Source organism: Phascolarctos cinereus, unplaced genomic scaffold (genome assembly GCF_003287225.1).
Source record: "Phascolarctos cinereus isolate Bilbo 61053 unplaced genomic scaffold, phaCin_HiC Scaffold_5;HRSCAF=322, whole genome shotgun sequence".
Lineage (NCBI taxonomy): Eukaryota > Metazoa > Chordata > Mammalia > Diprotodontia > Phascolarctidae > Phascolarctos > Phascolarctos cinereus.
The window spans coordinates 156,356,432-156,379,126 of record NW_027555958.1 but is presented as its reverse complement, the minus strand read 5'-3'; the positions used below and the strand labels follow the sequence as shown (position 1 = coordinate 156,379,126).

The window sequence follows — 22,695 nt, the reverse complement described above, 5'->3', positions numbered from 1 at the left end:
ACAGTATAAAGTTTATTTTAAAAAAAGTATTTGCCCCAAACCAAGACATGCAAAAGCATAAAAAACTGTCTACTTTTCCTAGTATTCTAGATGTATACAGGAGTATTCTTTGATGATCCTGGATTAATGTTGTATGCAGTAAAAAGAGTACTGGCATTAGTCACTGAACATATGTTCCAATCTTGACTCTGCTACTTCACTACCTGTATGACTTTGGGTAAGTCAGTCTTTCTGGGCCTCAACTTCCCCACCTATAAAATGAGAAGAGTAGACTAGACGGTAAACCTTGATACATATTAGCTTTATGGCTTCTGGGCAAATCATTTAACTTCTCAACTTCCATTTCCAACCTACCTTTCCAAACTGATTTCCCAGCTAAGCTGGCCACCTTGATGTTCTCCATACCCCATATCCCATCTCTTGCCATTGAGCCGTTTCCTCAAGCCCTTTCTCTCCCTACCCTATTCCTGGAATGCTTTCTCCTCACCTCCAAGTCTTAAAGACCTCAACTCAATTGATGGATACTTCCTTTTCCCGATTCCACCAGTTATAAAAAGTTATCTCCTAACCCTGAAAGTACTTTTCTCGTTGATGTACACTGTTTCTCCTCAGTAGAATGTAAACTTCTTGATAGGAGGGGCTTTTTCATTTTTGTCTTTGATCTCCAGCATTCAATACAGTTCCTGACACACTCTCAAATGGATCTGTGATCTCATCAATTTGGGAGTTCCTGACAACTATACAGATCACATTTCACTCATGTCTTCACCAAGGAGGATCTTCACAACATGTTGGAGAGACCTTACTAGATTTCTTCCAAAATGGCAAGGGCATCAGAGGAACACTCTGGCCTTCCAGGTGTCATCTCTCACTCTCTCAACATGATCAGAACCATCACCTTTTTCTATTATACAATTTTTTTAAACAACGTACTTACTTATTAATCTCCTTCTTAAAATGTGGTGCCCAGAAATGAATACAATATTTTAAGATGTATGTGGTGTGTAAAAGGCAAAGTACAGTAGAACAGTTACCCATCTTGTTTTGGATTAATTAATTAAATTAATTAATCTGTAATTACTTTTGGGGGGCTTCCATGTTGCAGTGTTATCTCATATTAAGCTTACCAGTAGTCCACTAAAAACTCTAGATATTTTGCACATGCAGGTAAGGGCTAGTCTCACTCATCTGGAATCTATAAAACTGCTTTTTTTTTTTAATCCAAGTACAGACTTAGTTATTTTTTCTTTAAAATTTAACGTTATATTTAAGACATCCTTCTTAAGTTATCACAATATTTTTGGTTCCTGATGCTGTCACCCAATACAATGTGCCTGCTATTCCTTCCAGTTTTGTACCACTTGTAAATCTGGTAAGTGTCCCAAACTCTGTCTCCTTCTAAGTTACTGATCAAAAAGAAAGCAGCATAGATTTAGGCCCTCCCCTAGAGTCTGCCTTTCTGTAACTGCGCCTTGGGTCCAGCTGGTCATTCAGTCAACACTGACCACTTCATAATGCAATCACCTAACCCACCTCTCCATCTTAACTATAAGAATGGCATGAGAACCTAGCAAAGACTCGGCTGAAATCCAGATACACTACATTCACATTATTCCCCTAAAATACTAGACTAAGCACTTTTTTTAACTATTTATTTTGATTTATCAACAATCACTTCCACAAGCTTTTGAGTTTAAAATTTTTCTCCCTCTCCCTCCCCAAGACAGCGCACAATCTGATATAGGACTAAGCACTTTCAAAAAAAATAAAAGAAATTAGTTTTTCACGACCTATATTCAACAATGCCAGGCACCCCCTTTTCAAAATGTTCACTAGCCAACCCTTCAATTATGTGTTTTAGAATACTAAGTGGAAAGGAAAGCAAGCTTACAGTTTGCAGACTCTACCCTTTTCCCTTTTTTGAAAACAGGGAAAGCATTTGACCTTTTCTAGGCTTGAAATACCCCCCTTCCCTTTTCCCATAATCTTCCAAAGATCACTGAAAATAGCCTAGTAACATTTGCAATTCATTCAGAACCAAGGATGTAGTTCATCTGACACTGATAAACCAAATTAATTGAGGGAATCCAGGTGCTCTCACCATTTTCTCATTCATCATGAGTCTCAACTCCTTAATCAGTTTGATTCAGTTCCTCCCAGTTCAAAGGTCACTGTTCTTGGCAAAGAAAACAAGAAACATAAGAATTGAGTAGTTCTGCCTTCTAGCCACTATCCCATCTGACCCAAACAGTGACCCTAATCCTTCTTTAACCTTTCTCATTCCCAACAATGTTAAGAAACCCCAGTTTGTTGTCCTTAGAATTCATCACCAATTTTCTACAAGTTAAGTGATCCGCCACGGTCACACAGCTAGAAGAGCTGTGAGTAGAAGAACTGAGGGAGGCAGGGTAAGAAGAGCTTGAGTGACTTCTGGGAATATGGTACACTTTGAACAAAAATAAGGAATCCAAGATGGTGGTGACTTTTTTTCCCCTTAAAAACATTTTCTCAGGGGCAGCTAGGTGGTGCAGTGAAAAGAGCTCTGGCCCTGGAGTCAGGAGGACCCGAGCTCAAATCCGGCCTCAGACACTTAACACTCACTAGCTGTGTGACCCTGGACAAGTCACTTAATCCCGACTGCCTCCCCAAAAAGCAAAAAAAAAAAATTTCTCCAAGTAACTGAAGTTTTTCCTTAGTTTACATTCAGACCCTGCTAGACAGGTAGCAGAGCACTGCTGGGCAAGAGGACTGTCAGCAGATCTGAAGCAAAAGCCAAAGGCATGAAGGGGATGAACTGGGAAGAAGAGGGGAAAGGGAAGGGGAAGGGAAACGGAGAGCCTTGGTTGCACTAGGAGCCTGACTTGGCTAGGCCATGGTATATCTGTGTATGGGGTGGGAGATGGAGCAAATGTGACTGACTAAAGGAAAGGTCCCCTCCCACTGGGGCCTAACTATCCCACCATCTGTCACATTCAGTTTCCAAGAAGGCTGGAATGATCTGGACAAAGTGCAAGAAAGTTTTACCTTAGCTTATGCCAAACTTGTCTCACTGTCTTCCTGCTATCAAAATGCCTAGGACTTTGAACTCCCAATGTAAGGACTAATACTGTGATCATCACTACCCAAACAAATCCCTTTCTCTTACTACTTTCCCTGGAGAGGTTTGTGACCCAGAAGTCAGTGACTTTATTGCTTATCTTTTTAACTGAATTCTCCTGCCTCACATTCTATCCTGTAACAGTTTGTCCCTGTCCCAGGAAGAACATCCTGAAACATTCTGGAAAATTCTCCCAGCCACATATCTTCTAAGCAAGACCTTCACAAACACCAGACCAATATGACAGGCACAAAACCAACAGCCACAGTGACGCTGCCGAGTCAGCACAGAGATCCGCGCAAACATAACTCTAATAAAATTTTAAAACTTTTCCTCTCCTCCACCAAGAGAAAGGCCTAATGTAAAATCCTTCAATGAGCAAACAGGAAACTTTTCAAAGGAGGAAATTTCCATGGCCACATCTTACACAGGTTCTAAATTCTGTGCAACAAGAAACACTTACCTTATTCTTCCCTGTCAATCTCTCTCTCCTTTAAAAGATTTTCTAAATTTATTTACTTAGAATTTATTCTAAAGTCCTTTCCTTATTTGCAAAAATGAGGCAGGTAGACCAGATGACCTTTAAAGTCTCTTCCAGCTATCTTATCTATCTAGATAGATACATACATACATGATCCTTTGAATACCACCCAGACTGGATTAATTTGCTAATATCCAAAATAAAGTCAAATATGCTGTGATTACTATTATTCTGAACATACTATCTCTACGAGCCTTTCTGTCTTAATACAGTGCTGAATATGGAAAATTATTTACCTATGGGGAAATTAATGATATTACAAATAAAATGAAAATTTAAAAACCAATGAATAGACTTATGTGTCTGACACCCTACAATTCATCATTTGAGAGTCAGCGTGACATACATGATAAGGTGCTAGACTTGGGTGTCAGAAAGACCTGGGTTTAAATCCTGGGAATAATAACAGCACCTCACAGTACTGTTAGGAAGATCTAATAAGACAAAGTATAAAGAGCCCTACAAACCTTAACATGCTGCATAAATGTCAACTATTATTTGTGATGTTTAGAACATACTCCCCGAGCACTTGCCAGCAAGTTTTAGTGTCTTCCAGCAGTTATTCATACCGGTCCTCTCTTTTCCTTAGTTAACTACAATTCCAACAATTGTTCCCACCAATTTTTATGCTAACTCTGCAACCTATGTTGGAAACTTGGGAATCAATTTTATTTAGAAAACTGTAGGAAAGGATTGAAGAAAGATATTAAAATGTATTATTAAGTACAGAATAAAAGGAGGAAGATGTTTTACTATTTACTAGTTTAATATGTTGGGTTCAAGGACAAACCAGTTTGCCTAGTATGATCAGTTTACATAAGTCAGCCTCACTATTTGCCCCTGGGTCCTAATAATCCTTTTGGAGCAGAACCACATTTTACCTTGAAGGTAAATTTCACAAGAGATAAATGTATATAAATGTAAAAATATACTCAAAAAGAACTTGTCTTTTTTCCTCCTTCCATGTTCTCTTTATTCTTCCTATCTCTCCTAAGACAGCTCTCCTTTCCCAGATGGGTCAAATCTAGTCCCTCTCCACCTACACCAAGACCTTGGGAAGGTCACCAAATAACTGACCAATGGCTCTGTTGCTTTTCCAGCACTCTGCATATTCTGAGAGAAAAGTTAGCCACAATGGCAGTTGAATCGCAGGTGACTGGGATTATCCTCTATTGCAAAGAATATGACAATGGTCATTGAAGGAGCAGCTAAATTGAAAAATATCACTGAGAATGAGAAACATTTTGTGAAGACTTCAGAAAGTAGGAGAGATGACTAATTTGCTGTTTCTCAAAGGTAACTTGGGCTTTATTGTTAAGGGAAAAGAAAGAAGAAAGTCAAAGAAGAGCTATCTCCTAATTGATAGTAATGAAATAAATACAAATGAAAGTGGAAAAGGAAGATTTAGGAGGAATAAGCAATTCTAGAACAATTACTAGGGTATTTTGGAAACAGTTTATAACTTTTGGTAGCTCTCATTCATAATTCAAGAACATACAAAATTCCCTGACAGATGTAAACAGATATTACTTTGTTTAAAGATATTCTAATCATCAATATCAAGCAAAGCTTAAGATAGGGAATTATATGTTTGGCAAAGGTATTTGCTATTGTGATGGAAAATGTCCTAAAGAGTTCAAACTAATAAGGATTCCCTATACAAGGTGAGGGACAGCTAGGTGTTGCAGTGAGTGGAGTGCTTCCTGCCTGGAGTCAGGAAGAAATGAATTCAAATCTGGCCTCATACAGTAACTAGCTGTGTGGTCCTTGGCAAGTCACTTAACTGTCTGCCTCAGTTTCCTCATCTGTACAATGAGCTAGAGAAGGAAATGACAAACCATTCCAGGACCTTTGCCAAGAAAACTCCAAATGGGGTCAAGAAGAGTTGAACACGACTGAAATGACTAGAGGAACAACAGATGGTAAGTACTTCAAATATCCCCCATTTAGAGAAGACATTGTTAAGATTGCATTAAGCTCCAGAATACTGTAAAACTTCCTCAGTTAGATTTTTACTATCACTCAAAAGAGATTGTCCTAAATATTACCAAAGGGAAAACAAACAAAACAAAAACAAAACCCTCAAAGGAACAGCGAATGTCTATTGTCCAACTGACATGTTTTGATGAACAGCCTACTGAAGGAGTTCATCAGTATATTGGACAGACACCATATACATGCCTTATGCTTAAAAGGCACTTGGTATTCATCTGTTGGATCAAAAGACCAATGAGCTGGGCCTAGAAATGAATAGGTGAAAATGGAATGGTCTGTATTTAGGAAAAGGTACAGTACTTTCAGTAAGCTTAAGCTACTTGCTGACACAAACAACAATATCCCTAAGTGATGCTATAAGGCTGTGAATCACAGAGTACCACAATTTCTGAATAGTCAAAATTGTAGGTGATCTGAAGGGCAATAGAGAGATGCATGGTGGATTTTAAGCTGCATGCAACATACTGGCAACAACAATCAGTGCATAAGAAATAATATAAAAGGCATCACACCTGAATGGTATAATCAAAAAAGGGAGTGGACCAGTCAAGAACAAGAGGAAGAGGAAATGATGGACTGCACAATTGCTCCATTTGTCCCTAATACATTAAAACATCTAGAGAAAGGACTCCAGGGATGCTGAATAGATCCATCGTGAAAGAACTATAGTATGACACTGACAAGAATCACACAGAGTTATGAGACATGGATAGGCTGAGATCTGCACCACCAGAGACTGAGGATCTCCCGTGTCATTGAGATCAAGGATCCATCCAGTGTATCAAGGCTAAACTTGTCTGTAATGAAAAGAATGAATCAGAGGCAAAGGAGGCTAGAGACAGGGAGGCCAATTAGGAAACATTTACAATAGTCCAAGCATGGAGTGATGAAAGCCTAGACTATAATGAAGGACTGAGAACGAAAAGGTCAACACACATTCAGAGTCAGAAGTGACCTCATAGGGTAATCTAGTCCAATGCCTCATTTTACAAACGAGGAAACTGGAGCCCATAAAAGGATAACTGACTTGTTCAAAGTCATGCAGGTGCTAAGCATAAGACGTAAGCTTTGATTTCAGGTGCTCTGGCTCCAGAGCTAGTATTCTTTTCATTGCACAAGAAATGATATAAAAGAGGAATCAATAGGACTAGATGACTACCTAATTAGTCTGTGAGTTCCTTGAGAGGAGGAACTGGTTTTTTGTTTTGGTTTTTTTTCCTTTCTTTGTATCCCCAGCTCAGTACCTTAATGAATGCTTGATTCCAGCCTGACTGACTGGATAAAGGGAAGAAATACTTCAAGCCAAGTGACTGGCAAGATGATAATACTTCTGATCAAAAAAAAAAAGGTTCTACGTATGATGTCAGATTTTTAAAATATGTTCGCTTCAAACTGGTTTTTTTTCCCTTTTATTTGTTTTCATAAGGGATGGCTCTCTTCAAAAGGGAGAGGAGGGAAGGGATACATTGGAAAATGTAGGTGATATAAAAACAAAATATTACAATAAAAATTATTTTAAATTAAGACATGATAAGAAGACAAGATACAATGGCACATCTCTGCTTTAGCTCCACCTTATCTCTTATTGAGGCAAAAAGATCAAGGGGAAAAAAAGCTTTCCACTGGAGAAGACCTCATGAGTTATGGTATTATCTGGGTAAAGTCAGAGTGTTGTAGTATAAAGGAAAGAGTGTGGTATTTATTAGTTTGAAATTTATCTCTGCTATTTATACCTATGTGATCATAATTCACCTCTTTAAGTCTTGATTTCCTCAACACAGAGCAGGGGTTCTTAATATAGGGTCCAAGGATATATTTCAAGGTGTCCATAAAGTTGGACAGGGGAAAATATGACAACTTTATTTTCACTAACCTCTAACTGAAATTTAGAATTTCCTTTAATTATGAATGTAGGCAACAAATATGGATCCATAGGCTTCACAAACTACCAATGGGGTCATTAACACAAAAAAAGCCTTGTCCTAGGTGATTTCTAAGCTAAGCTAGCTTCTAACTCTGAATCACATATTTGGCTTTAAAGCAAAGCAGTTAATGGAATCCACATAAAAAAAGAGTGTGAATAAAGGTAAGTTTACTCACAAAAGAGGTCTGACAGGAAACACAAGAATAGGCTAGCAAAGGGGAAAACTAAAATGGAGAAGAATGGAACTGAAATAGATTGGCATGAAAACCTAAGTAGGGGTAATAGTCGAAAGAAGTTAATAACAGAGGGAAAAAAGCAAAGATAACCAAGAAGGAAGCTGATCAGGAAATGAAAACTGCCAACATCCGCAAAGCACTATATGATGGACAAAATACTTTCCTCGTAACAACTCTGAAAGACAGGTAGTTATAATATTTCATTTTTAGAGAAGAGGACCTATCAGAACACAAAAGAATAAAACAACAAAAAGAATAAAAGGAGCTATGGGAAAACAGGTACACTAGCACCAATCTTGCTGGAGCTATAAATGGTCCATCCATTCTAAGAAAGCACCATATTTAGAGTCACCAATCTTTGCACATCCTTTGACCCAGATATACCAGTGCTAGGACTTTACCCCAAAGAAACAGAAGAAAGAGGAAAATTATCTATATGTGCAAATATATTTATAGCAGCTCTTTTTGTGGCAGCCCCAAAATTGAAAACTGAAGTGCTGTCCTCCTATTGAGGAATGGCTAAATAAACTGTGGTATATAAATGTAAAGGACTGTTATTGTGCTCTAAGAAATGATGAAACAGACAATTTCAGAGGAAGTCTTAATGATGCTGAGCAAGGTGAGTGGAATTAGCCGAATGATTTATGCAATAAGAACATTAATGAGAAAAACAACTTTGAAAGGCTTTAGAACTATGATCAATGAACTGATAAACCATGAATCAAAAGAATGAAGAGGAAACATACCAAGTGGAGAAAGAGATATATATATTTTTAGACCTGGCTAACATGGGGATTTGTTTTAAGGTACTAAATAGAAATATACTGAAGAATTTGTTTGGGGATTAATGATTTGTTGTTTTTTTGCGTTTTTTTTTTTTAATTTGCTCAGTATGGCCAAAGGATAGTAGGAGGGACAGACTATTTTTAAAAAAATATTTGTTACTTGAAAAATTTTTTTTAAGAAACTGAATCTTAGAGAAGTTAATCACTTTGTCCATGTTCATAACTACTAAAGTAACAAAACCTATACCTGAACACAAGCATGGTGACTCTAAATTCAGGATTCTTCTTATCAGACCACATACCCCCTCAAGAAGGATGGAAGCATGTAAATGTCAAAGGAAGGAAAAATGGTGATTATAAGGGGGTGGGGATAGGAAAATGGGAAGGGGAGAGGTAATTCAGTTACCCATTAATCTCAAGCTTCCAATGCTACAAAGCTGATACGGCATTCTTCTCTTTAGAAATACCAAGACTTAGCTGGTAACTGAGAGATTTATGATCAGAGGTAGCATAATACAGTAGAACAAGTGCTATGCCTGGACCAAGAAAAAACCTGAGCCCACAATCTATCTAGGACACTTATTGGCTGTATACTGGCAAGTTACTTAACCTGAGTCTCAGTTTCATCATCTGCAAAACAGGGATAAGAATACCTTTAACATCTAGACCACAAAGCAGTGGTAAGAAACTCATGAGATAATGTGTATAAAGTGCTTAAAGTCCTCTATAAATGTGCTATTAGCTATTATTCTTTTTAACAACCATTTATTAACAGCGTCTCATGCTCAATGGTTGCCGGTGAGCGGGAGGAGTGGGATGGCCAATGATTTCGTAGCTGGAACAGATGTCTGACTCTGGGAAAATCCCAATGTTACTCTGAGGTTCAACTTTGCCAAAAGCAAACTGATGACAACATGGACAAGCTCTTGGTGAATCAGGCTTCATGTTTCCACTGTCTTTTGAGGCCAAAACTTTCCTTTATTCTGGAAATGTTAGACCTTGTAGATAAGCTAGACAACTCAAATTCAAAATCCTACTATGTAAGCATTTTGGTTCTCAGAATTCAGTGACAAAAAACCCTATTCATTTAATTTTTTTTTTTACTGACACCAGTAACATATGTGAAGGGAGATTTTTCTTTGTGCTTAGAGGATGTAAAGATTCTAACACACTTTTGCCTGACCTTTTCAACTATGCAGTGGGAAAGACTTCATGTTACTGGCTGATGTCCAGCACCAAGCACGGCATGTGGCACATAGTAGGCACTTGATTATTGCTTGTTGGAGGAATGAATAAATTTTCTTCATTTCATAAAAAGCAAAACTTCTCTAGTCTTAATAAGCTTTATTGCACCAGATCCCAGTAAGCTTATACCAGTTCAGCTAAACTTCTATTTACAGAAAGAGACACTATGTTGGGCATGACAAGAAACCAAGACCTCTGTTCTAGCCCTGGTCTGGTGACATCAGATAAGTCACTCCTCTTCTTGGAGCCTCAGTTCTCTCATCTGTAAAATGGGAAAAAAGGGTCTAGGAGAGCCAGACTTGAATGAGGTCTGGAGATGCAGGTTTGAATCCTGGTTCTGATAATAACTATAAAACCTACCAAAGTCACTGAACCCCATGAAAATCAGTATAATAACATTTCAAATGGAGATAATCCTTGAAGAGGTAACATCACTGAATTGTTTTATGGAAAGCACTCTGTAAAACTTAAAGCACTTAGTAAATACAGGTTATTCCTGGTAATAATGCAGAGAGCTAAGTCACCTTACACCTAAATTTCCTCCTAAGTTGGTAAGTGGTTTCAGTCTCGCCCCTCAATTAAAGTAAATCTGGCTCAGCCCATGGAGTGGTTCTGGGGCCAATATGCTGAAGTGACCGTACTGACCAGGCCACAGTCCAGGATCTGGGCCTATGAACTTACAGCTTGAAAATATGTAGTCCACAAACATGTATAAAATACATTAAAGTCAACATAAGGGCAAAAGAGACATGGTCTTTTGCATGTCCACTATGCCTATTCCTTTCCTTATTTGCTCTACACAAAGAAAATACAATGGGGTAGGTGTTTGCAAGTTATTGATGAAGTCTATTAATGTTATTCAGATGCTACTATGAGTATCTCATCACAACAATGCAACAGATACACTGGATTGTGTGAAACATCCACCGGGAAAAAACTTTAGCTGTTTTGTGGCATCCTGTAATGAAAATGAAGAATACCTTCATTTTCTCCCTCTAGGAGAAAGATTTTCAAAAGAATGGTCCACTTAGGGGCAGCTCTGGCCTTGGAGTCAGGAGGATCTGAGTTCAAATCCGGCCTCAGACACATAACACTTACCAGCTGTGTGACCCTGTGCAAGTCACTTAACTCCACTGCCTAACCAAAAAAAAAAAAAAGGAAAAAAAGAAAGAAGGAAGAATGGTCCACTTAGAACTCTAAGCAATCTTAATATTACTTGCATGTATAAAATGGCATTGGGAAAAACAGTTTTTTGAGTTTGCCTTTCAAATACAGGAACAATAATGCAGATTCAATGTTTCTGAGAGTTCACCAGAATTCTAGCTTTCCTGCCTGGTGACTTCACTTTATCTTTTGCTAAATATTTTCCTATAAATACTCAGAAGAAAAATCTAGAAATAATATCTTTGAACTGTTGATCCCATTGGCTTTTGCAACTAGTAGCTGTCAACCCCAAGTTGCCTGTTATTTTCAGTTCCATATTCATCATAGCTCTAATGATAAGACTTCATCCATGAGAAAGGATCTCAGTTTATCACCCACTGGAGCAACATACTAAATGTAAAGGAAAAACTAAGCACGCACACTCAGACACACACAAGCCTACAAATAATCACTTATACTGGCATAATTTAACACTGCTGAGTTACTGGAATAATTTAGATGAGAGATTGAGGATTATATCTTAGTATGTTGGTCAGAGTATTAACCTCATTTACATATGTCTCTACTGGCCAGGTGCTCAAAGGCTCCTAAAATGGGAACCAAAAAAGATAGGAAAGGTAAAGAAGGAAAAAAAGAAAGATACAAAAAAGGAATATGAATTTCTTATGCCAAGGCTTGGCCACTAGCTCCATAGTCGATTCATGTTTTTTGAGACAATCTCATCTTTAAATATCATCAATTACCTTTGTTTGTTCACTATCTGGGTCTTCAAGCCAAACATAGGGGTCACAGATCTTAGACCCATGGTAATCTTGTACCTGCAAACAAACACAATAAAGCATGAAATAATTAGTGACTGCTTCATAGGAACTTGTCCTAGAGATATGATATACGTGAGGAAATTTGTACTAAAAGCCTGTGAAAAGAGAGATAGAATGCCTCCATCAACTCAATGGCTACTCTTTTGGCTGATTAGCACAGGAAGACAGATCTGGCAGCTTCTGAAAGATGTTAAGGCAGACGGGAACAAGGGTGGGAGGTAGGGAATGCTCAGAGAAGAGAGACACTGTCAGAACAGAAATGGTTGGGCAGTACAACGCAACAGAAAAACCTTCTGCTGTGCTAATGAAAGCTAAAAACCTTTTCTTCCTAAAGAGGTACATAGTTATATAACACAAAGAGGAGAGTGGCTGGGGGTGGGGATGGAGTGGGTGGGACACACTTATGAACACACACAGACATACTTTATTGTTCTTCATTCCATGCTAATTAATGACTGATATGGCAAGGAAACTTGCCCACATTATGTCATGTAATCAGGCTTCTAAAAAATGAGTTTAAAACACAGGAAAACAGAAGTTGCCACGAACTGCTGGTTCACTGGCACATCTTTTCTTGGCACCAACTGAAAAATCTAATCCATCTAGTAGAAGAATATTTCAGAGACTTGAGTCTCTGTGTAGAAGCTGTAAAGTGTTTTCTTAAAAAAAAAAAAAGTCATCCAAACACTACTCATTCAGACTATTACCTAAGAGGAAATGAGAGAAATTCTTAAGAGTGATGGGGATCTGACATCTATATAACCTTCTGGATATTAGCAGATGATGCCTAAAGGAATGGTTTAGCAGTAAAAAAAAATAAATACATAAACACATAAATAAATTAGAAACTCTCTCCAGCTTGCACCACTTTGAAATGGTCATTTCTTTCCAACACAGTGTCAATGAACATTTCTTACTTTTGCAACAGGGCTTCAGTTCATTGAGGGGAAGCTGGCTGGCCTGTAAACAACTGTTTCACCTGGCTCACATCGTTTGTTCTAGAACACTAAGAAAGAAACATTCACTCATCAAAATACACACACACACACACACACACACACACACACACACACACACACACACACTCTCTCTCTCTCTCTCTCTCTCTCTCTCTCTCTCTCTCTCTCTCTCTCTCCCCTCAAAAAACAACTAGGCACTGTCAGTGATGCTTGAAAAATGTTAAGTTTGGCTGCTAGTCAGTAATTGTGTCACCAGGTTGGGAGAAGCTACTGGAACCTGCTTTCACCACAGCACACTGGGAATCTGGCAGTAGTCCTGGCACCACTGCCTCTACAAAATTGTTTGACCTTGAGCTGATGGCTAGTGCCTACCTCAGAACACGAAGCCCAAGCTACCACGCTGTCAGAATCATATCCCACCAAAATGGCACACTGGGTCCCACCTGTTCAGCAAAATGGATCACTATTAGAAGAGTGACAACACCTCCTCTATCAGCAGCAGGTTCTGTCTCACATCTAACAGACGGCATGTTGCTCTATCAGGCTTTCCACAGAGCGTCCTCTTATGCTCTGTGCTCCCGAAAAGCACAGAAATATATAAATGGACTAGGAGAACATTTAAAGCAATATTTGTGATAATCAGCATTGATCTAATTATGGAAAATCATGCTCTCATTAGACGATCAGTAGATAAGAAATAAAGAAGAGATTAAAACCTGTACCACACTCACATTGCTGGGTGTCAAAGAAACTAAGAGGAGCTTTTAAGACCTTTCTAATCCTTTATTGAAGCTAATTTTCATATTAATTCATTATTTTCTTCCTTAATTTTGTGAGGAAGGGAAGGGAGAAGGGATAAACCCTACTACAGTGAACTTCAGTTATAGAAACTACATAAGTAATCTGTTATTTGTGATATAGTCTTTTAAATTTACTGATGACTACTGCTGAGGGTCTCACCATCTTTCTACCTACTAAGGATTACAACCTTAGTGTCATCCTTGACTCCTCATTCTCCCTCACCCCTCTGGTGCCAAAATTTCCCATTTCTCTATCTCTACAACATTGCTCTTATATGCCCTCTCTTCTCCATACACATATTTACAACCTTAGTTCAGGCTCTTATCACCTCTCATATGAATTAATGCAATACCATCCTAATTAGTTTCCCTGCCTCAAACTTCTCCCCACTCCAACACACTATACAGCTGCAAAAGTAATTTTGCTGAAGTGCAACTGACCATGTCAATGCACCCCCCCCACCTCCTTAATAATTCTCAGTAGCTCCATATTGACTATAGGCTCAAATATAAACTCCTCTCTGGCATTTACAGCTCTTCACAGCCTGGCTGCATCCTACCCTTTTAGCCTTCGAACACATCATTCCCTTCCATGCATTGTACAGTCTAGATATACTGGCCTACTTGCTGTACCTATACTCAATCTCTCCTTCCTATGTCTTTGCAATGACTGTCCCCCAGGACTCCAATACTCTCCTTCCTCAACTCTGTTTCTTGAAATCTCTGGGTTTCTTCAACAATTAAGACATATCTCCTTCTGCATAGAGCTTTTCCTAGTCTCCATAGCTACAAGTGCCTTCCCCTACAAAGTTATTTTGTATCTGCTTTATCTGTTTTTCTATACCTATACATTTATCTTGTATATACTTACATATATAGATATAAATGTTCTCTCCCCTGTTAAAATGTAAGCTTGTAGAGGGCAAAGATTGTATTGTTTTTGTATCTCCAGTGCTTAGCACAGAGTCTGGCACATAGTGGAGCCTTAATAAATGCTTGACTGATTCCTCTACTGATGAAGAACAGTAAATTTTCTAGACTTATGAGATCTGCCTGAGACTAAGGGATAAAATGACGTTAGCAGGACCTGGTCTTCCTGACTCCAAGGCTAGCCTGCTATTCTCTACGCAACTCTGCTGACTCTTTCCTCTCAATAAGCCTGGCAAAATCTACATACCTTATACTTACAGCAAAAACAAACAAACAAACAACCTTTTAATTAAGAATTTTAATTTTTAAAAGTTCTACCTGGCAATTCACTGTGGAAGAAACCATGGCATAAAAAAGTCTGGAGCTTGTAAAAACATTTAAGTTACTTAGTTCCAATCCCTTCATCTTTTAGAGAAATGAAATCCTTCAAGGTTAACAGAGTTAGTATCAGGACATACACTAGAATTCAGGGTTCCTAACTTCTAATTCAGAGTGCTTTTCAAACATTTCTAAGGCATTTTCTAAAAAATGTTATTTCAATGAATAGCATATGGGTAAAATCGGTGGTGGGACAACACATGACCAGGCCTCTACATGAAAAAGATTAACCTAAAGTGAAATGAAAAAAAAAAAGATTGTAAGAGATGAAATGAAGAAAGGAAGGACCTGTTATAAAGCTACAGTACAAGCTGATGGTAATAAGGGCCTGAAGTATGGTGGTGGCAATGAGAAGAGACAGGAAGGCACAGATGAGAAAGATGCTGCCAGGTATCTGAATGGATATGAGTTAAGGATAAAGAATGAGTCAAGAATAGCCCCGAGGTTGTAACCAGAGAAAGAGGAAAATGAAGCTAGCATTGAAGAAAATAATGAAAGCCAGATGTAATAGCATTCACCTATAATACCTGCTACCAGTATTTCTAAGGATAGTGGATTTCTTGTGCTTGGGAGCTCTGGCTTCAGTGGACTAAACCAATCAAATGTCCACACTAAGCTCAGCATTAAGCACCTTCCTGATGCCATGGTCCTCTTTGAGAATGAAGGATAAACAACAGCATTAATATGAAAGCCTTCACAAAATGGGGATAGGGGAGAAAAACATGTTTGCCTATAGAGAGGTGAACTGACCAAAGCTGGAAAACAGAGGTCAAAATTTCTGTACCAATATGAGCAGCCCCTGAACTTCTACCATTGTAAGTGAGATAAGGGGAATCCGTTCTTTAAAAAAAAATTGTGACATCAAAAGAGTAACTTTAAAGGGACCTTGTTTTAGACATGATGAGTTTGAGGTTACAGTGGGACATCTTAGAAGATACAGGAGATGTGGGTATGGCGCTCAGAAGAGAAGTCAGGACTGGAAATTCTAGTTACTTGCATAGTAGTGGTAGCTAAAGACCTGGAGATTACTAAGGAAGAGTATGTACAGAAAAGGCCATGGAAAGACCCTTGTAGAAGATCCATTTTAAGGGATGAGTGAGAAAACAAAGAGCCAACTAAGAGAAAACAGGAATAGTTAGAGATAAAAGAGAACCAAGGGGGTATGTGATAGCTAAAAGTAAAGAAAGAGAGATTTCAGTAGACACTCATCAAGTATTAAAGGAGAATAAAGACTTCAGAAAAAAAAAACCCAACACATTTGGTGATGAAATCATTAATAATCTCTGGGACAGAATAATTTCAGTAGTAGAGTAATGGGTGAAAAAGCCAGATTGGAGGGAATGGTAATAAGGAAGTGGAAGAACTGGGTATAAACATGTTTTTCAGGAAATTTAGCAGTGAAGGAAAGGGAAACAGAGGAGCGTCAAAGAGTTGAGACTTAAAGTTTGGAACAGTTCCTGGTGGAACAAAAAAGGGATTTGATAAGGATGGAGTGGAAGGGCTTTGTTAAAAGGTAAGCTCCCTGAGCAAAATGGCTATTTTTATTTTTGTCTATGTATCCTCAGAGCTTAGTACAATCCCTGGTATAAAGTAGGTATATAATAAATGCTTGTTGAACTGCATGTCTCCTTTTAGAAATCTTTAAAAGCCTTCTAATGTAATGACATCATTATTATTATTATTTATACTGGGCAATAGTTAACCCACAAATATCCATGGGAAGCACTCATATTAATAGATGCTTCCTTATAAAGAAACTGAAAATGAAATGCTATGGTCAGCATCAAACAGTGACTTAATAGTGGAGCTAGAATTAAGTTTTGGCATTTCACAGGCCCAATAACATCCTCAAAGCATGGACAAGATATTCTATTCTGTGTTGGTGATGTAATTAATTCAACTAAATAAACATTTATTAAGTGGCTAAACGATAGGTATCCAGGGCAGAGGAAATACAAAGATTAAATAAAACAGAGTTTATAATCTAGTAAGGGGATACGTACTCTTATACTTCCCAGATAGTAATTTCATCAGTGGGGGAAGGAGGGGTACCCACTCCACCAATAAAAATCTTTATTCTTCTACATCTTAGGAAATGGTCTTTGAATTGCTATACTGAAAACGTCACACTGTCACCAAACTACTGTTGACTCTGAATTTAACTAGGCCAGTTTTCAGGCAACAGAATCATTCACTGGATCCACTCAACGTCTCTCTACCTCCATAAAACCAAACCACTGGGGCTGGTATAGCCTTAGAGAACCCAGGGCCATCTCTGCACCAAAAAATACACTTTGATGTAGAACTGAAAGATAAAGACTGACTTTCTCAACGCCCAGTGCTTCTTACCCTGTATGGAAATGCATCTTCCAAAGTCAACAAACATTTATTAAGCACTATGTACCAGGCACTGTGGAAAGGGTTGAGGAGATAAAGAAAAGCAAAAGACAGCCTGAACCCTCAAGGAGATCAAACAGACAAATAACTATGTATATACAAAGTAAACTGAAGGTAATCTCAGAAGGAAGGCGCTAGCATTGAGGGCTGTGAATGGCCTCTTGCAGAGATTTGAGTGGAAGCCTGAAAGAAACCCAGGAATAAAGCTTATTCTAATTTTCCAGAAAAATCTCTGGTACCTATTCATTCTTTGATATTTATTTTATCATCTTAACTGTATTTTTGTATTAATAGTTACAAAATAGTATTTATACAGCAATTTAAAGTTTGCAAATTACTATACAAATATCACACTTTATCATTACAACCCTGGGAGGTGGGTGCTCTTATTACATCTCATTTTGCAAACTGAGGTACACAGAAGTTAACAGACTCGCCTAAGTTAACAGACTCGCCTATGTTCACTCAGCTGGTTAGATGTCTGAGGTCATATTTGAACTTAGGTTTTCCTGATTCCAGGTCAAACACTCTATCCACTGTACCACCTAGCTGCCACTTCCTCCATAAGTGTCGTCTAATTTAGACTATAAGCTCCTAGAGAGTTTACAATTTATACTTGATAGACCCAGGCAAAATTAGGTATTCATACTTAGATTCATAGTTAGAACTGGGTTCAAATTCCAGCTTCGCCAGTGTAATCTGTGCTACCTTAGGCAAGTTGTTTCAATTCTCTGGACCTCAGTTTCTTCACCTGTCAAATGAGGAATTTGGATTAGATGATGACTGGGATCCTTTTTAACTCTAAAATCATGATTCTAAATCCTTGTGCAAAATGATGATGATGTTGCTTTGCCAAAACTCAAAAGAGCATTCAAAAGTATTGAAAGCCAACCACCAGTGCCTCAGTTTCCAAGTGAAAACGTATCCATTATGCCCACACTCTCACAGTGAAGTGAGCCTGAAAGAAATACAAAATATTTTCAGCTACTGTGGATGAGAATACAAATTTAATATTATAAAACATTTGTTAATCACTATACACAAGGCATTGTTAGGTACACCATGATAAAAAAAAAAAAGACCCTCTAACAAACAAGAGTCTCTGATGCCTCAAAAAGTTTATAGTCTAACAGGGAAGATATAACAAGTACACAAAGAAGGTATACTATAATACAGGCAAAAAAGAAATCTACACAAAATGCTCTTAAGAGGAGAGAAAAAATACTTTTAACCAGGAAAAGATGAAGGAAAGCTTCATAGGAGGTGGTCACTGAGTTCGACTTTGAAAAAAGTGAAAGATTTCAACAGATGGAAGCGAAGAGGGAATTTGTTCTAGTCCAGGGTGACAAGTGTCACAAATGCATAGATGTAGGAAGGCAAGTGGAGAGCAAGGAATAGGTAATGGGACATTCTAGCTGGAACATGAAACACATGAAGATGACTAGGAAATGAGGATGGAAAAGTAGGTTGGAGCCAGACTGCTGAAGACCTTAAATTCCAGGTTGGGGAGGCACTTATATAATGATATATAATTACATTATAAATTACTATGAAGATACATCACCATTCACAAGTACCAGGAACCTTCTCTCTCCCACTATTACTATTTTCTACCTATTAAAAGATCTCCTCCTGCCACTCTACCCAGACATTCCCAAATACTGAAATTCAAGGCCTGCTTAAATTCCACCTAATCCATGAAAGCTTCCCTAATCTTCCCATAAAAGATTCTTTCTCTCTCCTCTGAACTCACAGAACTTGGTACTTATCATGCACTTATTATACTCTCCTCTACTACATTCATGTTTGGTCTGGCATTGTGGATAGGAGTCTTGCAAATCTGAGTTCAACTCTTCCTCTGATATTTACAGACTACTGTACATAGCATGGTGTGGTGGAAAGTAGAATGGCTCTGAAGTTACAAGATCTAAGTTCAAATAATAACTCTGCCATTTACCATTTATGTAACTTGGATAAAGTTATAATTTCTCTGAGCCTGTTTCATCACCTAGCGCAGGAAAAAGATCTTGGAAGTAAAGTGTTGGACCAGATTACATTTAAGAGCTTTTTCAAGCTCTAAGTTGACTCTAATCAAGTCTTAACCTCTGTTTCTCAGGTAACCTAGAATTTCTCAATTAAATCATAAACAGGTTATAATATGTGTGGGTGAAGAGTTTCTACACAATGATTTCCCCATACTGAATAAACTGCTGATCTTTCCACTGCTTCCTTATATGTCCTCTACCTGATTCTATGTTCTTGGCAAGGATCATATTTGTTGTATTCCCCCCTCTGCACTTCAGCTCAAGAAATGATTCCTGAATGAATTAATTTATAATATTTAATATACTAGATTAAAAAAATACAAACATTGAAAACGTTTTAGCCAAAGTCACCAAGGAAAGAGATTGAAATCAGAGCCAGGGACTTAGCCACTTAGGAAAGTGGAATGCATATCTGGATACCACCAGAAGTACACTTCATAAGACAACTCCACTTCCTTAGGGAAAAGAAAACGCTAATTGGAATTCCAGTATTTCAGCTTTCTTTGGATCATTATAACATTAGGTCTAGTTAAAAAAAAACAGTCAAGAAACTTGCCAAAACATGGTTACTAAATGACCACTGTTCAAACAAGTCTCAAAATGTGTTGTCACCTGAAAACATTATTTTAAATATAAACATATATTCAACTACTTTTAAGATATTAGCACACTTTCAACCACAATAAAGCAAGATTTTCTTTAAAGTGGAAGACTGACATCAAATGATTCAAAGAAAATTTGGAAGCTCAAACGGCATATTTGGTTATTAATATCACTTAAAGTGAACTTCCTAAAACCCACTGCCAAGTAACAGTGATTCTGACTCAACTGTCAGCGTCTTCTCTTCCCTCCTGAATTATCTGTATACACCTATTTGTCTTATCATCCCAGTACACCAGAAACTCCTTGGAGGAAGAAACTAGTTTTTGCTTTGTTTTTATCCACCCCCCACCTAGCCTGGAACCTTGAAAATGAAGGTGTGTAATAAATGCTTTTTGGATTGGATTAGATTGACAGCTTTAGCCAAAACTACCCTAGTTCTCGCTTCCATAGTGTGCTACACAACTTGTGGACCCAATCCAAACCTAAAATGCCAAAATCCTTCCAGGGAAGGTGAGGGGAATCTCAAAAGGCAACCCTCTAATTTCACTCGGAGCAGAGTTAACTGTGAGGCTTTCCACTTTGGAAACAGACCCCTGATTGGGGGGGGAGGGGAAAGAGCAGAGGAGAAAGAGGGGTTGAGAAGGAAGGGGGAGGAGGAGGAAAGGGAGAGGAGGAGAAAAGTGGGGAGGGAAATCGCTTTCTCTCTCTGTGTTTCTGTCGGTATATCGCTTCTTCACTGCCTGTACCTCTCATTTGGGAAAACTTCAGCGAGGGGCCAGAATTTAAACTTTGAGACTGAAGAGGTTTGCATCTTTTTTTTTAAAAAAACTGATTAAAATCTAGCAGACTATTTCATACACATACACAGACACGCACGCACGCACACGCTTTTACAACTGTTCAAAACCACACTTTCTCCACACATTTAGGCAAGCTCCTTTGCTAACCCCCAAATCAGAAGCAGCTGCTTATGAGTCTCTGCGCCCTCCCGGGACAGTGACCTCCCCTCGGCCTTGACCGAAATGGGCCAGGGATTCCCCCCAACCCAACGCTCGGCCTCATCGGGAGGCGCGTGGCCCCAGAGCTCCCCAGGAGCCAGAGCCGGTTTGCGGACCGCCTCCGGCCCGGGGGCCCCGGCACGTTTCCTCGCAAACAAAAGGCACGAGGAAGGGGAGGATGGGGACGAGGGCGGGGGGCTAGAGGAGGAAGAGGAGAAGGACGAGCAGAAAGTGGAGGGGGCGGCATGGCAGCCTCGAGCCGTCGCCCGGGAATGAATGCCCCCTCACCCACCTCGGCGGGGCTCGCCGGGGCCGCACTCACCACGGACTCGTCGCGGTACACGTCGGGGTACTGGAAGGACAGCATGGCCCGGGCTTGGTGGGGCAGGCGGGACGCGGGCAGAGGCTGCGGACAAGGCCCTCCCTATGGAGCTGCGGTGCGGGGGAGGAGGTGACGGCGGGCGCAGCACTGCGCGGGGATGCTTCCTTGCACGGGTCGGCTCGGGAAGACCGGGAGCGGAGTGAGCGAGTGTCCGGGAGCGGGTAGGCTGTCGGGGCAGGAAGCAGCTGTCGGACTGAGCCGGGAACCCCTCCCAGGCGAAGCAAGAGGGAGACGGGCGGGGCCTAGCGGGAGAGGAGGCCGGCGCACAGCTCCCTCTGCCGGGAGCGCCGGGATTGGCGGCCTGAGGGGCGGCCCGGGCGGCGCAGCCGCGGAGACCCGCCTGCGCACGCGCATTCAGACCCAGCTCCCTCTGGTAGGAGTCCGATCCCACATTCCCCTTTCGCTCCCTGCCCCCTAACCCCACGGCAGTGAGTGAGAGCTGGCTGTGGAGCTGCTCTCCTGCTACTGAAAGAGCTCGTCCGCCCGCCCGCCCTCCTTCCTTCTTCCTTCCCCCTTTCTTCCTTTTTCTTCTTCCTTCCATCCTCTCTTCCTTTTCCTCTTCTGTTTTTTCCTTTTCTCTTTCTTCCTCCCTCTTTTCCTTCCTCCTTCTTTCCCTTACTCCCTCCCTTCCTTTTTTCCTTGCTTCCTTTCACTTTCCTTTCTCCTTTCACTTTTCTTTCTCCTTCCTTTTTCCTTCCTTTCTCCTTTCCTTACTTTTCCCCTTCCTTTTTCCTTTCCTTCTTTTCTTCCATCTATTCTTCCTTCCTTTCTCCTTTCCTTCATTTTTTCCTTCTTTTCTCTTCCACCTATTCTTCCTTTCTGATTTCCTTTTTTTTCCCAATTTTTTGTTACACTTTTTTCTTTTTAAAAATAATTTATATTATTTCTAGTTTTCAACATTCACTTCCATAAAATTTTGAGTTTCCAATTTTCTCCCCCTCCCCAAGACAGCATACTGTAATCTGATATAGGCTCTACTTATATATTCATATTAAGTATATCTTCTTACACTTTTAATGAGTTGGGACAAGGTGGAATAGTGATGGAGAGAATGTAGTCTCTCTTGACTTAGGAAGCCCAACAAGAGACTGAATGCGTAAGGTAGAGATCATAGAACCATAGATTGGGAGCCAGGAAGGATCTTGGAGGCCATCTGGTACAACCCCTTAATTTTTAGATGAGGAAATGAGGCCCAAAGACATTCACGGGATCGTAGATTGGGAGCTAGAAAGTCTAACCTCCTTATTTTATAGTTGAGGAAATGAGGCCTAAAGAGTTCCCTAGGTTTATAGATTGAGCTGGAAGGGACCTTAGAAGCCATCTAATCCAACCCCTCATTTTACAGAGGAGGAAACAGCCCCAGAGTAGTTAAATGACTAGCTAAGATCACACAGG

General features: G+C 39.5%; 1 protein-coding gene across 1 annotated transcript in view; it reads right to left on the bottom strand.

The window, feature by feature from the left end:
- The window catches only part of PREP (prolyl endopeptidase), a 153,189-nt gene extending 131,629 nt beyond the window's left edge, over window positions 1–21,560 (bottom strand). The window contains exons 1-2 of the mRNA XM_020976932.2: window positions 21,241–21,560; window positions 11,731–11,805 (exon numbers count right to left, since the gene is read on the bottom strand). Coding sequence (XP_020832591.1) covers window positions 11,731–11,805; window positions 21,241–21,285 — 120 coding nt within the window. The 5' untranslated portion in view covers window positions 21,286–21,560. The remainder of the gene's footprint in view (window positions 1–11,730; window positions 11,806–21,240) is intronic.
- Window positions 21,561–22,695: the final 1,135 nt, after the last annotated feature.